The 16,912-nt window shown below is 40.2% G+C and overlaps 1 protein-coding gene across 2 annotated transcripts in view; it reads left to right on the forward strand.

Annotated features, from left to right (window-relative positions):
• The window catches only part of TRIM44 (tripartite motif containing 44), a 106,428-nt gene that overhangs the window by 47,331 nt on the left and 42,185 nt on the right, over positions 1-16,912 (forward strand). Inside the window, exons 4-5 of one of the 2 annotated variants that reach the window (XR_006342321.1) lie at positions 7,254-7,273; positions 8,196-8,301. Coding sequence is in view for 1 of the 2 variants with exons in the window: in XM_043909349.1 (XP_043765284.1) it covers positions 7,254-7,273 (20 nt within the window). In the remaining variant the exon portion in view is untranslated. The remainder of the gene's footprint in view (positions 1-7,253; positions 7,274-8,195; positions 8,302-16,912) is intronic. The other variant, XM_043909349.1, reaches the window with a different exon arrangement.

A 16,912-nucleotide genomic window follows, 5' to 3' on the forward strand; every position in this document is an offset into this window, starting at 1 on the left:
TATAGTCCATGGGGTCTCAACTGAGCGACTAACACTTTCACTTTCATATCACCCCTCCCCTTGGGGACTGTAGATGGAGCTTTAACACCTCCCTCCCGCCCTGCATTAACTAGGCAATGCCCCTCCCCAGCTGACTCAGCGGGTGGAATCATACCTTCCTCCTTTACTTGGTAGTGTTGAGTTGGTTCCCCTCCTCCTCCTGAACTAGCACCAATGGAAACTAAAGATGGGGAGCTCTGTCATCTGAAGGAGGCGACCAGAACGGCACTGCAGAAGTTTTATAAACTCAGATGACGTGTGAACCATAAGCCATAAAAGTGATCTAGGAAATGTGTTCTGACCCAAAATAGGTTGACAGCCTTCTAGAATAGAAGATATAATTAGTAACCGGATCTTATAATGTCTAGGATATAGTGCATAGTTACTCATTATACCAAGAACCAATGAAATCTCAATTCTAACGAGAAAGAAAATCAGGAGATGGCCACACCAGGAAGACACAGTACTAGGGATTATCAGACCAGAATTTTAAAGTCACTATTATAAAAATGTCTCAATAAGCAGTAACAAATGCTGGAAACAAATGAAAAATATTTTAAAATCTCAGGAAGGAAATATTAATACAAGATATAAAGAAGGATCAAATGAAATTTTAAAGCTGAAAAATACAATGACAGACATGAAAAATTCACTGGACTGGCTCAATGGCAAATGGGAAATTACAGAGGAAAGAATCAGTTAATTTGAAGACACATCAATAGACCCTCAGTCTGAACAACCAAGAAAAAAGATTGAAAAAGAATTGAATTGAATCTCAGAGATCTGTGGGACAATAAAGAAAGCTCTGACATACATGTCACTTGTCCAGCAAGGGGAGGAAAAGGAATTTCTAAAATTTGGTTGAAAAATATAAACCCAGAGATTTAAGAAACTGAATGAACCCAAGTGAGATAAACCTAAGAAATCCATGCCTAGACTAATCAAAATCAAACTTCCAAAAACTTAGGACAAAGAACAAATCTTGAAATCAAAAGAGAAATGACATTAGATATGGGAAACAATAATTCAGATGAACATGGTTAGAAGTAAGATTTTTTTTTTATATATCCACTGAAATTATTAAGTGAATTTCTTCCATTATTCTGGTGTGATGGCTGATTACTTTGGTTAATTTTACAATGTTGAATCTTGCATTACAATACTAAACCTTGGAATCCTGAGATAAACTCCCACCTGATCATTTTGTATCTATCTGAGTTCAATTCATTAATATTTTGTTGAAGATTTTTATGTCTGTGTTCAGAGAGAGATGTGAGGTGAAAGCGTTAGTCTCTCAGTCATGTCCAACTCTTTGTGACCCCGTGGACTGTAGCCCACCGGGCTCCTCTGCCCATGGGATTCTCTAGGCAAGGATAATGGAGTGGGCAGCCATTCCTTTCTCCGGGGGATCTGATTGAACCTGGATCTCCTGCATTGCAGGCAGATTCTTTACTGTCTGGGTCACCAGGGAAGCCCCCTTCAGAGAGGGATACTTATTTGTTAACTTATATTTTTATAATGTCATTGTGAGGCTTTGGTATTAGGATGGTGCTGGCCTCAGATAACAACCTGAGAAGTTATTTCCTCCTCATCTATTTTCTGGAAGAGTTTTTGTAAGGTTGGTGTTATTTCTTCCTTAAATATTTGGTAGAATTTATAAGCAAAAACATCTGTCGTAGAGTTTCTTTATGTGAAGGTTTTTGATAGCCAATTTAATTTCTTTGATATCGACCTAGTCAAATTTTTTCATCTTACATTGATTTGAAATGTTAAAACTGGTTGTAATTTTCAAGGAATTTGTCATTTTCACCTAAGTTGTTTTAGTTTTTAGTGTAGAGTTGTTCATATATTTTCTTATATTTTTTAATTGTCCGTAGTCTCCAGGGACGGAGGAGCCTGATGGGCTGCCGTCTATGGGGTTGTACAGAGTTGGACACGACTGAAGCGACTTAGCAGCAGCAGCAGTCTCTAGAATAGTAACCCATCTTTCATGTCTGATACTGATAATTTTTTATTTTCCCTCTTTTATCCTTGATCAGTCTAACTTATATTTCATTAATTTTATTAGTCTTTTTAAAGAACTGACTTTTGGATTTGCTAATTTTACTCTTTGTTTTCTATTTTGTTTACATCTGCTTTTTTCCTACTTATTTTGAGTTTACCTTATTCTTTTTTCTGTCTTCATAGATTGTGGATTTTACTACTTTCTTCTTTTATGTAAATTTTTAGAGCAATACATTTTCCTCTAATCACTGTTGAATCATACAGTTTGGTTATGTTGTGGTTTCTTTATCATTCAGTTTGAAATATTTTTTCATTTACCATGTGATTTCTTCTTTTTGTTCATTGATTATTTAGGAGTATATTGTTTAGTTTCTAAATATAGGGCCTTTTCCTACATACCTTGTTATTTCTAGTTTAGTTTAATTGTCAACAGAGAACCTATTCTGAATGAGTTCATTCATCTAACACTTACTGAGGCTTGTTTTATGACCTGTCACATGGTCTTTCTTGTTGAAAGCATATGCACACCTAAAAGTAATATGTATTCTGTAGTTTGAAGTGTGGTGTTCTTTAAATAGCACTTAGGAGTTCAGATAATTTGTGTTTTTACTTATTTTTATGCCTAGTTCTATCAACTGCTGAGAGAGGGGTGTTACATTTCAAGTATGATTAGGGATTATCTATTTCTTTAATTCTGTCAGCTGTTCTTCAGATATTTTGAAGCTCTATCACTAAGCAAATAAGTATTTATGATTATTACATCTTCCTAATGAACCAGTCCTTTAATCATTATGAACATTCCCTTTTTCTCTATTAATGCTCTGTCTTGATATCTGTTTTATCTAATGTTAGTAAAGCCAGTCTAGTGTTATGCTTACTGTTTTTGTGGTTTATCTCTTTCCATTCATTTGCTTTCAATCTGTCTGTATTCTTAACTTATGTCTCTTATAGATAACATGTAGCTGGGTCTTAGTCATTTATCCATTCTGGTAATCTCTGTCTTTTAATTGAAGTGTAATGTCCATTAACATTTGATGTTATTATTAATATGGTTAAATTTAGGTCTACCCTTGCATGGTTTGTTTTCTGTTTTTGTTCTTCTCATTGTGGTTTCTTGCTTTCTTTTGGATTTTTGAAACATTTCCTTGAATCCCATTGTAATATATCCATTGGCCTTCCAGCCCTATTATTTTGCATTATTTTTTAGTGGTTTCTGTAAGGATTATAGTATGTATCCTTAAATTTTCAGTCTACTTAAAATTAACTTTTACATAAAGTGTAGATAGCTTGAAACTATATAGGTCAATTGACCCTCTTTCCATATCCTTTATGTTTTAGTTGTCGTATGTATATAATTTATATACATTATAAACACTGCAAGACAGCTATAATTTTAGCTTAAAACTGTGTTTTTAAGGAAATTAAGAAGGAAAAAGATAATTTCATGTCTGTGGGCTTGTGTGTGTGTATGTAGTTTTTATGCAGGTTTGTAATAATAGTTGCTTAACTCTAAATTTACTGAAGGTTGTTTACATAAACTTAAAGCAGTTAATTTTATGGTATTAAAAATTATACATCGATAAAGCTGATAAAAACATGTCTAGGTGTCGTACCCACCCAAGTACTATTGGCTTTTTTTTTCCATGAAGATTATTCTAAAGCCAGCAAATTATTTGCCAGTATAATATATAGCCAGCAAAATATATAGCCAGTATATTTATTTGATTCCAAGTTAAGGCCTTTTCTTTGAGAGTATGAGTTTGCTCTTTGGAGTGGAATGTCCTATTTCTGGCATAAACCATACTCATACTGTTTCACTTATAAGGTCCAGTTTCAGTCTCTTTTTAAGTGAGGAGGATAACATTTGAAGAAAGTTGAATGTAGAATCCTTTTTTTATGTAGTTTTTTTATACCATTTTTAAATTGAAGTATAGTTAATTTACAGTGTTGCATTAGTTTCAGGTGTATGTCAAAGTGATTCAGTTATATAAATATATCAAATTTATATATATAAGTGTGATATATTTATATAACTGAATCACTTTGATATATATACACACATATATGTTTATATATATATATATATATTCTTTTCCAGATTCTTTTCCATTATACATTATTATAAGATATTCAATACCATTCCCTGTGCTATACAGTCAATCCTTATTTTTTAATCTATTTTATATATGCTACTATATATCTGTTCCTGGAGTAGGAAATGACAACCCACTCTGGTATTCTTGCCTGGCAAATCCCTTGGAAAGGGAAGCCTGGGCAGGCTGTGGTCCATAGGTCTCAAAGAATCAGACACTACTGAAGCAACTTAGCATGTATGCAAGTATGTATCTGTTAATTCGAAGCTTCTAATTTATGCCTCCCCACCCCTTTACCATTTGGCAACCATAAGTTTGCTTTCTATGTCTGTGAGTCTTTTTCTGTTCTGTAAATAAGTTCATTTGCACCACTCAGTCTGCTATTGAGGAAAATTTTCCGAGTGAGGCTTGGCCTTTCAGGATGGGAATTAGCTCTCAGAATAGGAATGGGCATTTCAAGTAGTGGGGAGAGAATGGGCTCACCTTTTACTCGCAAGATTGCTAATCCTCTGAATATCTACTGACCTCTTCAAAATTGCCTTATATGTATGCGCATTTGTTCTTGCATTCATTTGTTCATTTCTTCAAAAGTGAAACTCTCACCCTGTTTTTCCCATGCTTTTTGATAGTGATTACTGTTTTTTAAAAAATAATCACCTATAGGCAGCAGAAATGGATGAATGAAAGCAAAGCCCATCTTCTCTGTTCTTTCACAGTATCCCTAGAAATGTTATCAAATATTTCAGAGAAGTACAATAATGACCACCATTTGTTGAGCACTTATACTAGACACTTGCTTAATGTTTTATACACATTTTCTCATTTAATGAATCCATGCAGCCACCCTGTGAGGTCAGAATTAGGATTTCCATGTGCAGATGAGGAAACTGAACCTTGGAAAAGTTAAGTAAATTGCCAAAAATGTCACTGTTGGAGTTGAAGAACCAGAATTCAAAGCCATGTTTTTCTAACTTAGAAAGCCTGTCTCTTAACCATTATACTAAGATAAGTGATTTTGAAGATTTCCTCTGAATCATGGAAGGACGTTTGGATACTTTTTTCCTTACAGTTCTCCTAGATAATTATGTTTTAACACCCAAAGATAATTGGAAAATTGTATTGAGGTTTAAATATGTCATTGATAGTTATGCAGCTCATATTAAATTTAAATTATATGGATTTTTTTTCACTATATTATAGTTCCCATAAGACATGCCATTCAAACAGACGACAAGAGAAGGTTTCCATCACCCCATACCCTCCTTCCACCACTTGCCCCGCTTCTCATTAGTTGATTAGCACCCTCAGCAATAGTGCAGATTCCTCACAGGCTTCTAAAAATGTTCTTTTTTATCCAACGTCCAGTGCATAACCTGTTGAGAACCACCTTTCTGACTGCAGGTGTCCTTGAGAGGTTTGTGCCCTGGCAGTCTCCCGTTACCTCTGTTGCATTCCCAGCCCCTCCAGCCCACCCACACCACTGCCACCCCCACATCTCCTGCCCAAGACATGCACATACACATCCCCATTCTCTAGTTTCACAGAACTCAAAATTCCTTAAACCTGCATTTTATAAACTGCGGTGGCTTTGCTCTTGCTATTCCAGTGCCCTCCCTGTTTATCTTCTGTTCTCAACCTGGGAAAATCCTTCCTATTCCCCAAGGGGCAGTATAAGTGCCGCGTTCTCTGTGGAGCCTTCTCCCCTTCTCCAGGAGAGGCTGTGTTTATCACTTTTCTTCTGACTCTCCGAGCATTCCGTGTACATCTTTGGTAGCACCCTTAAGACATTTAGGCATAGTTCACTTTCTATCTAGTTCCCCTGCTCCAGAATGGGAGCTCCTAGAAGGATAGATCATGAGGGGTTTTTTGTCTATTATCTTCAGTGCCCTCAAGTAAGAGCTTCTTAATGAATCATACTGAATTGTTAGTGATATTGCTAATAACCTTTATTAAGTGCATTCTATGTCTTAGGCACTGTGCTTGACATTTGTACACATTATTTCACTTAATTTCATGCTTACCCTATATTATAAGGAGAGTTTTTACCCCTATGTTACTAATTAGAAAATTGAAGTTAAGAAAGGCAAAATAATTTGACCAGGGTAGGACAGCAAGCAAGTGATAGAGTCAAGATTTGAACCAAGTGTCTGACTCCAGAGCTCATTCTCCTTTATACCTATAGGATCAATCAGTCAATCTATCCATTAATCAAATAAGTTCCCGGGGAGTTATCTCCAGCTAAGAGATACAGTCTCTATTGAAACCAATCCTGAATGACTAAAGAGGAGGACATCAAAGATACTGTCACCAAAAGGATAAGTGAGGTCCCTTGGAGAAGGCTTGAGTGTCATTTGAAAAATCTTGTTTGGTCACAAAAAGAGGCTCAAAGAAATCTACTGTGATCACTGATAAAGTTAGGCTCACAGAATACAGTACCTGGAAAAATCACCATCACACATCGCTTTTGTGAAGGGTGGATGAGAAGTAGAGAAATGTCATTGTTTGGAGAATGGTGTGGCTCATCAAATGCCAGAACTGTCCTTTTACAAAGAAGATCGAGGTCCAGATTAATTAACTGGCTTGCCCAAGGGCTCATAGCTAATAAATAACAGAACTTGGACTAGAATTTCAGTTTCCCGAGTCCCAGTTTAGAGCCTTTTGCATAGTGTGCTCTCTTTTAAAGCTTCTGTATTCATGTTTGGAGGGAAAAGATGCTAGGCCGAGGCCGAAGTGAGCCTTTGAGGGGAACAGCTTGATGCTTTTGGAGCTGGTCAGCTTTTGCCAGAGAACCGCTGCTATTTTGGGCTCTCACTTTGCTCAAAACTAAATACTGCCAGCCATACAAATAAAGGGCAAGGCTATTATTTAGGCCTCCTAGGTCTATGCATTCACTTCTCTGCTTGCAAGGGCAAATTATTAGTTCATCTCTGCTGGGCAGTTTGAACATAGGATTATATTAGCCCTTGTCTTAGCACTTAGATGTCGACTAGCTTGTCTCTGTTGTAATGAATGTACAAGCTTTGCTTTCAGATTGGGTGAGAAGAGGGAAAACAAAAACATCTCAGTCAGTCTCTACTGATCCTGATTTCTCATGTTGTTTCTTTCTGTTTCTTTCAGGGCGACGAGGAAGGACCTGGGTAAGATCACATTACTGTTGCTTATGTGTTCTCAGAATTGAAGTAGAGCGACATTTGTGGCCTTTGAAGGCCCCATGAAATATGCCAGCCAAGGAGCAGCACAGATAAGCGATCTTCATCTTAGGCCAGGGGCTTTGCAGATCTTATTTTGTAAGATTCCCATCTCCCCCCACCATCTATGCCATTTCCTGTCTGTAACCTTCAGATAAAGATAAGCTTTAAAGTATACAATGACAGTAACTCTGCTTTATTCTGTAGCACATTCCGAATACCTTGTTAAGACCAGTAGGTACTATATTTAAATGGTAATTAGGTATCAGGTGGGCTGAATAGATAAACTTTTGCATTGTTCTTCCTTGATTGGAATTGGATTGCTTTAAAAAAAAAAAATTTAATGGACTCTGGATCCAATATTCTTTACTTCTGACCTATAACCTTGTGTCTGACTCAAGACAGCTATACAGTGAACCCAAGGTCATAGGTATACAACACTTTGTTTAGGAAGAAAAAAATGCTTCTTTGTGCTGTTGTTTCACCACATGAGATTTGAAAGTGCATTTTTTCCATTGCCGCTGCTTCTTGGTAAACCTGGACTTTGGTTTACTTATCTTTGCTTCTTTCTGCTCAGCAGCGAGAACGGGCTCTGGGCAATGCTGTAGCTCTGCTGTGAGCACAGTCAAGGGGCATCTGTACAAAGTAAAACGCAGCGTCCGGATGGGCTCCCTCTATCACATAGGATCCAGGGCTGTTAAGGCTGGGAGTTGTCAGAAAGATCATCCAGGCCACTGCTATTCAAGCTTCAGTTTTAGTAGAAACAGCTTTTTTTCAGATGGGCCTTGGGTAGAGTGTATACAAAACATTTTTTGTCTGGTTAAAGTTGGGGCCACATCTACCGGTGAAACTTCTCTATGCCTTACGATAGACCCCGAGGGGCTGCTGCACAAACCCAGGGTTCCTGAGGACTCAGTTTGAAAATCACTCATCTAATGCAAGCCTCTCATCGAAAGAAGCTAAATGAGTTGCCCAAGGTTACCTCACTGGAGCCAGGATTTGCTCCTTCTTTGCCTTTGTTTACAAATACGGTTCCTTGTTTTTCCTTCTCCCTCCACACATCCTGAGCCCGTCTCGGTGCCAGATGTTATCCCACGTCTGTATTTCCTGCTCTTCCTTCCCTGGGACTGTAGTTCTCAGCCTAAATCTCATTCCTTGTCCTCTGTGGCTAATGGTACAGGCGCCCCCGCTTTAAACCCAGAGAGCTTCAGGGGATCCCTTCAGATCCCATCCTCCAGCCATCCTCAGGAACAGCCTCCCTTTGTGTTGTGGTTCATTTCTTTCCTTCCTTCCTCTCTCCCTGTCTCTTTTTCTCATGACCCTACTGTGTGTCAGGCACTGTGCTGTACACTGGGCATATGTGGAAACTCAGACAGACATGGTCCCTGCCCTTGCGAGTCCTCAGTCTAGTAGGAGAGACAGGCACATGACCGGGCACTTGCGGTCTGGAGGAAGTGCTGCGATTAAGTGAAGTTCAGGCTGCTTTAGGAAGGGCTCCTGAGACAGTCTTGGGGAATAAGGGGAGGCTAACCAGAAAAGGTGTTCTGTAAACGGAGGTCTGAAGGATGAGCAGGCAGTCAGAGAAGAGGCAGAGACAGGGCTGTTACAGGGACAGGGAACAACTTGGGTAATAGCTCTAGACAAGAGAAGAGTGGCGGAAAGAAACCAGAGTCCGGCTCACTGAGGGCCCTTATAGGCCTCCTGGAGTGGGAGGGCATTAAATAACTTAAAACATGAATTAGCCTGAGTAGATTTGCATTTTGGAAGTCTCGTCTGCATGCTCATCTGCATGCAGAATGGGAGATGGATGGAAGGTATTTCAGAGCCTGGGAGACTAGTAAGATCAGGCTCGTGATGTTGGGAGCCTATATCAACATCTTCTCTAGTTATTGACCAAGTTTTCACCATTTTACACAGACCTCTGGTCTAAACCAGAGGTTTAGACAAACTCATCAGATTATCTGTAAACCTTTGGTTTAGACAAACTCCACCTCTTCTCTCAAAACTAGCTCTGGCTCCTTAAAATTCAGACAAAGTAGAGTCCTAGACATTTTCTTCCCCAGAGAGAGGATTCAAGCAAGACCAATATAAAGAAAACACTTCAGCCTATGTAGTGTACATATTCTGCACATAGAAATGGCATTTCTGTCTTGTGAGCGCCTGGTTAGGATGGACATGTTCATCTTGTCTTTATGACCACATGCCAGAGTCATGTTGACCTTATGAAGGGACCTAATGAGGAGATTAACTCCCTTCAGAGATACTGTTCAGTATGAGATACTGGCTTCAGAGTTAATTGCAGATTGCTTCCTGTCATTTTGACAAGATAGTGGTGACGTGTTTAGAGTTTCTTTGGGCTTCCCTGGTGGCTCAGTGGTAAAGAATCCACCTGCCAATTCAGGAGATGTGAGTGTGATCTATGGGTCTGGAAGATCCTTGAAGGAGGGAATGGCAACCCATTCCAGTATTCTTACCTAGAGAATTCCAGGACAGAGGAGCCTGGCAGGCAGCAGTCCATGGGGTCTCAAAAGAGTCAGACACAAGTTAGCAGCTAAACAACAACAAATAGGGTTTCTTTACTAGCAACCAAGATATCAAGCTTTCTCCCTCACACCAAGCTGCCTGCCATGGATGTCAGTAGGGATCTGTTGGATCGGGACTTATTTGGTAAAATGAGCACTTGAAAAAAGCGTGTTCCAGTATGGCAGAAAGAGGAGTCAAATTTTCCTTTTACCCTTTAAATTCCTACCTGGTTCCATTCAGTTTGTGTTGAACTACCATTTGGCTCAATTTATTCCAATTAACACCTCAGGGCAGATTGCCTTTGATCTGAAATTTCTCACATTTATGATATACACTTTACCATCTCAGTAAGCCGGAGTTTTGTTCCAAAGGCTTCTGTATTGCTGACAGTGCTAAATGAGAGTTTGATGTGTGAGGAAGACAGAAGGAAGTGTGGGTCTCCCCGCACGGGGGACGGAAGAGACATGAATCTGGAGACGCTGTGTTCCAGGTCTGCTCGGGAGTCTTACACCTCTGTCTCCTTTGCTAGTATTCTTGCCACACAGCTCCTTCCCCTTTCTGCACAGAAGTCCAGGGAGATTGGATTCCAACCACTCTCTATGGTGGTCGGAACAAAGGAAATATCCTGTCCTTTTGAAACATATTTGTCTGAAATAGATCTATATTTTCCTCCATTCCTGCCAGCTAGAGTCTCCCTGCCTTCTTTTTTCTTTTCACTTTTGACTTCCCAAGCCGGTTAGATTTGAGGTGGCCAAGTATTCGTGCTTTTTGGTCATGTCTGTTCCTTGTTCTGAATTCTGTTGTGTACTTTTCCTGCTAGTTAACAACAATGATGATCAAAGATACTATTTTTTGAAGTTTTACTGTGCACAAGTGTTTTTTATATACTCTCTTAACCCTCATGTAAAGCTTATGATGGAGCTATTACCCCACTTGTAAAAGAGAGGAAATGAACACACCGAAAGATTAACTTGCCCTGGATCACACAGCTAGTAGAAGCAGAGCTAGGATTTAAATCTAGTCTGGTTTCAGAGCCCACGCCCTCATCCATGATGCGGACTATCTCCCAGGGGCCAGCCCACTTCTCTCTGTGACCCTGAATGAAAGGCATGAGGATTCACACTCACTTGTCAGAGTATCACTTTGATCTCATTCCTCTAACCTGGGAATTCTTACTTGCATTGACGTTCAAATGTTGGCCACTGTTTTCTGCAGGCTACTTTTCCTCTCCTTAGCCTCTGTCACTTTAAGGGGCTATTTCTTCATCTTGTCCTCATACAATGTGCCCTGAGGGTCAGCAATAAAAGGGGTGCTTTTAGAATCCCTTGGGAGCAGGCAGCCAAGCCTTCCTTTGACCCTGCAGAATCAGCTGCCATTCTTGGTAGTCCCTCTTCAGATCCATGATCCAGTTATACAGATGACAAGGATTCTTGGAGGGAGTGAAGGAACAGAAGTCCTAATATGTAGAACATGGATGTTAACCACTGTGGAATCACCTTTTAAGAGGGTATCTTTAAAGCCCAGAGTGATTTTTTTTTTTCCAAGCCAAAGAAAAAAAAAGCAATTTACACTTTTGGCAGCAATTTTCAGTCTTCTCTATGCTATTATGGGAGATCTTGTGTTTGCTCCCTCACAGATTGGCTCCTTCTCGACTCCTGCTGGAGCCTGCTGAGAAGTAATATATATTCAAGGAGAGGAGGCGGCAATAGGCTCTGCTGCCTTGAAAGCTGTTGTGTAGTGGGAGGAAGTCAGAGAGGGAAGGACCCTTAAACTCGTGTGTTCTGAGGAGAAAGTAGCAAGATCAATATTAAATTTTCATTTGCTATTGAGATTTTCTCTGATTTTTTTTTTTTAACTAAAAGGAAAATGGCTTTTTAAATAGTAACAGCCATACGAGGATTTCTGTAGAATTTTTCATCTTCAGAGCTGGCTCTCATTCAGGCAAAGAGCTCCCGCTGAGATCAGTGTGAATCTGACCATGCTGATTCTGTGATCCAACAAGCAGTAGTTCTGAGAAAGTAGGAGCTCAAGGAGAGTCAGCAGACCTACCTTTTGTTCTTGGTAGGGGACCGACTGTGCGACCTTGGGCAAGTCATTTAACCTCTTTGTCTCTGTGTAGCTGGGTTTTATTTTCCTGTAAATACTAGCCCTTCTTTGCCCTACTCTGCCCCCAGTTTTTGGGAATATAGTGTGCGCAGGAGTACGATTACATATCAAATGTGAAATGAAAAGAATCTGCTTATAGCAGATTATGGATTCTATAATTTGGTAGAGTTTTTTCCCCTATATTTCTCAATTTTGTTTCTTTAAAAATTTTCTTGGTTCTATATATTAGGTACTCTTTTCCCCCATGCCCTAAAATAACAACCATATGCCTGTCCTCAGATCTGGCATTTCTCTTCCTAATTACTTAGTTTGTAGAGATAAGAGGGCACTAAGTCAGTGATACACTTAGGTATCTTTTATCCTCTGATGGTAAATTTGTGGTTTGGTATTTACATTGCCTTCATTTAAGAAGACCTAAGTGGAAGCCAAAGAAAATGGCTCTGATACTTGTGACATGGAGTGGAACTGTCAGGATTGCCTATTATCCTCACATGGGGCTCTAACATCTAAGTTGGTCTTCAGCACAGAGAGTGTCTTTGCTGTCACATTTCCCTCTTGTGGAACCTGAGCTGACTTTGTTTTCCTCTGCTGATGTGAATTGTTTATCCTCTCCTCACCCGGATGAAGGATGAAGCCATGCAATGCATTGTCCTGCCTCTCTTGAATAAAAGCAAGCCTGCTTCCTAAAGTAATTGATTTTCATATATTTGCCTGTGAGAGCCACAGCTTTATTTTATTCTGTGCATATTGCCAATAACCAGAGAATCCATTCACAGCTGGAAAACTCAGCCAAGGTGACTCTAGCTTATTCTACCTACCTCACAGTAGCAATACTAGCTTGGAGCAGCCTGCCTTTTTTGGCTTCATAATGCTAACAAAAAAAGGCCCAGGAGGAAGAGACCTGGATGTCACTTTTCATAGTGTGGTTTTATGCTAAATCAACTTTGGTTTGCCATCCAGTGCATAGTTATGATGCTTGGCAGGCTTACCTCGTTTATATGTTTGACCTCAGAGCTCATCAAAATAACATTCACTTTTAGGAGCTCTGTTCCCTTATCTCTTTAGCAAGTAAAATTGGAGAGGAATTTTTTCATTCGTTTGTTCAGAAACATTTTCAATTGTCTATTCTGTTGCCAGGCCCCATGCTAGGCCTCAGAGATACGATGATGAAGAAAGACTTTGGCTCTGTATTTGAAGATCTCAAAGTCTAGTTCAAAAGAGAGAACTAAGTAAACAATTTTAATTTCACATGTAAAGGCAATATAGTAATTATAATTATTATAAAAAAAGCATTTATTGAATGCCAACTATGTTGTTGATGCTGGGAAAGATTGAGGACTGGAGGAGAAGGGGACGACAGAGGATGAGATGGTTGAATGGCATCACTAACTAAATGAACGTGAATTTGAGCAAACTCTGGGACGTAGGGGAGGACAGAGGACCCTGACTGCAGTGCTGCAGTCCAAGGGGTTGCAAAGAGTCCGACACGACTTAGCGACTGAATAACAGTGATGTCAGTGATGCTGTCCAACCAACTCATCCCCTGCTGCCCCTCCTTCTGCCTTCAGTCTTTCCCAGCATCAGAGTCTTTTCCAATGTATCAGAAAGTACTTTAAACATTTTTTTAAATTTCTCATAGCAGCCCTAATAAGTGGTTAATACATTATCTTCATTTCTCATCTGAATGAGAAAACCGACTTGCAGAAAGGTTCTATGGACACTAACAAGGTCACTCAGCTGAAAAGCGGTAGAGCCAGTATTCAAGTACTCTGATTTGAGACTGCGGGCTCTTGACCACTACAGTACAATGATTCTCTACAATAAATACATTGGATGTAGAATCAGGTACAACTAACTCCAAATAGAGAATCAGAAAAAAATAGCGTTTGTGCTGGCGTTGAAGGATGGGTGTAGGGATTAGCTTTTCTAGACAGACAGGGTAGGAAGGCCATGCAAGCACAGAGATCAGCATTTCTGAAGGCTCAGAGGGATGTAAACTCTTATGCTGTGTGGGGGAGGGTGTGTAAGTGCATGACTGGCCTGAGGCAGGAGATGGGACTAAAGGGCGGCTGAGTCTCCCTTGTCCAGGGTCTTGTGTGCCATTTGAGGCACCAGATGGTTTATACCACTTCCTGTTGGCTTTGCCTCTTGACTACAGCAGTGCCCTCCCTACTCATAGAAGAAATGGATGGACTTTTGAATTGTATGGGTCTCCTCCTGTAGTCATAGCTCATGAGTTGTTATGTGTAAATTGTTTGCTTTTTCTGTGCCTCGGTTTTTCCATCAAATTGCACATCTTAAGCTATACTGAAAGGACAAGTAGTTTATGAAGCATTAAAAGTATTCTCTTTTTGGGTTTCTCCTTTTATATAGAAAAGCAACTGAGATATAGTTGTAAAAGGAAATTGTTTGTTTTTATCTTATTTATACCTGTTTTGACAGCTCCCACCTTCCTCTAACTTAAAGCCAAATTTGGAGAGTAGATACCTGGTTCCTTCTAAATTAATGGAGATAAGGAATGCTAAAGAACCAGCACTTTCCAAACAGATTTAAGACTCTAGATGTTTCTTAGAAGCTAGTCAAAGAACTAAATTGATGTCACAGGTATCCCTGAGTTAGATCCAGTGCTGAATAGTCTGGTTGGAGCTTAATTCTCTTCTTCCTTGTTTAATCTTCATAAACATTTTGGACTGGCTGTTAAGGAGTCACGAAACTCCAGTCTGTGTTTGAAGAATAAGTAAATCTGATGTCCTTGGTTCTGCCCCCTCCTCACCCCTGGCAGCCGCAGCCACATGTCATTAGCGGTGTCTTTTTCATTTTAGGAGAAACCTGCTGGTCCCTAGCATCTTCTTACTGCCTCTCAGTGAGAGGCAGGCAAGAGGTGGATAATTCCCTTTCCCCAGTAACTTCCAAGGAGCCTTCCTTTCTCTGTAGGCTCTGTATGGTTGAACTGCATTCAGCACTTTACCCAGAAACCCCCAGCAGGTGTCTGTACCAGATGCTGGGAGCAGAAGCTGGTGTGTTTTTTGTTTGGGGATTTTTCTTTTCAAGATGGTATGAAGTTTTGGAGTCACTGCGTGCAGGTTTCTTTAAAACGAGAACTACAACGAGGAAACTTCAGAACCTGAAGGAGGTGGCCAAAGGCTGAGCTAAGACTGGGGTATCCTAAATGGTGACGTCTTTGCCAAGGAACAGTACTCTTGTGCCTGTCCTATTTGGACCTGGGGCCTGTGAGTGGTTGTAGGTTCGTTTAAAAAAAAAAAAAAAGACTTCTTTAGCCAGAAGCAGGGGTGTTAGGAAAGAAAAAGACTTCCTTACCTAAATGCCTCATTCCTGCACTCCTAGCACCACTACCAATTGTTCCCTGTAGGTTGTAATGTGGTTGTAAAACAGAAAAGTGTTTTGTTTCCTTGGTGAGTACATGCCTCCTTCCCCCCCTGGTTCTATCAATTCTATTTAAAGGAAAGTGAGACTGAGCGTGAGAAAAACAGTAGAGAGAGGGAGGAGCTGACAGAATTACAGAGAAGGTAGGCAAAGAAGCATTTCTCAGCTGTCCCTGGCTGCTAGATGCATCGGTTCAGATGCTGTGGGGCAGTGTACCGTTTTATCCTACTTCTCAGGTACTGCCACTCAGACAAGGACCGGTTAAAACCTACCTAGCTGCCAACTTTGCCCTGACTTTCAGGGCTGTTCAGGATTAGCACCTAAGCAGCTGTCATATAAGTGATACCTGCTTATGTGTTGTACCTAAAATAGGAGTCAGACCTACATATATTATTTCAAAGCTTTAAAAAAAAAAAAACTCTGTTAAATTTAGTTATTCTCATCCCCTTTTCACAGATGAAGCAATTGATACTACAGGAAGTTCTTAGGCCATGGTCACACAGTTAGAAAGGATTAGAACCCAAATCTGTCAGGCTTAAAATTCTGTGCTTTTAACCTGCACACTATACTCTCATTCTCAGGAGATGGAAGATTCGTATCTTCCAACATCTTGGCTAGCAATAAGTAAAGTTAATGGATGGAATGGTGACAAGCCATGAGGGATTTGGCATTTTTATCAGAAAATGTTGTTTCCATTTTCTTTATTGAATGCCAGCAGCAGTTTGTATGAGGCAGAAGTCGAGGTGGAACTTGCCAGGAAACTGCCTCAGGTGGAATGAACAGAAACTTCTCTCCCCAGACAGGTAAACATTAGTTTACTCCCTGGCTTTTGTGGAGCCAGCAGCTGCCATCGCCTCTTCTGAAAGAGCCACTGTTCACCGAGTGGCAGGTGCAGGCCAACTGTTGTCATGACAACGGCAGGAGAGGCAAGCAGTTTAATTCCAGAACTGATAATTAACTTGGGGGTGGGGTGGAGGTGGGGAGAGAAATGGGGGGATAATTGTTTCAGGAGGGGAAACTTAGCAATTACCAGCAAGCTGCACAGATAAAAAGGCCAGGCACAGACGCCCCAGCTCAGCATGCCCCTGGAATACAGCACTCATCCCTTCTGGTTAGGAATTTTTGATAAATGAAAATGAAGGGTCGAGTCCCCAGCCAATCAAGACTCTTTAAGTACCAAATAAGGAAAAATGAAGCTATATAGGCTGTAAGAAAGAAATGCAGGGGGCCAGATAAATGACTACCCTAAATGACATCACCCAACCAGCAGCAATCCAGAAATGCTATCTAAACTCTGCAGGGGGAATTCATGCCTGGAGACAAAACAAGACCCACAAGGCACACCCACTGTGAGCTTCAACTTCTGTGGATGGAGTCCGGGAGAGTGGCTTATTAGGAAGAAAATAAAAAGAAGACTTACAGAGGTGATGAACTTGTTAAGGTCCTTGATCATCAAGGCTAGTCATCTGTCAACTCCTCAGAGACTGCAATAATGAACGTAAGCTAAACATTCCACATGGATCATCTATCTCATTTAATCCTTACAACAGCCTGGGACAATGGTGCTGGTATTAT

Source organism: Cervus elaphus, chromosome 1 (genome assembly GCF_910594005.1).
Source record: "Cervus elaphus chromosome 1, mCerEla1.1, whole genome shotgun sequence".
Lineage (NCBI taxonomy): Eukaryota > Metazoa > Chordata > Mammalia > Artiodactyla > Cervidae > Cervus > Cervus elaphus.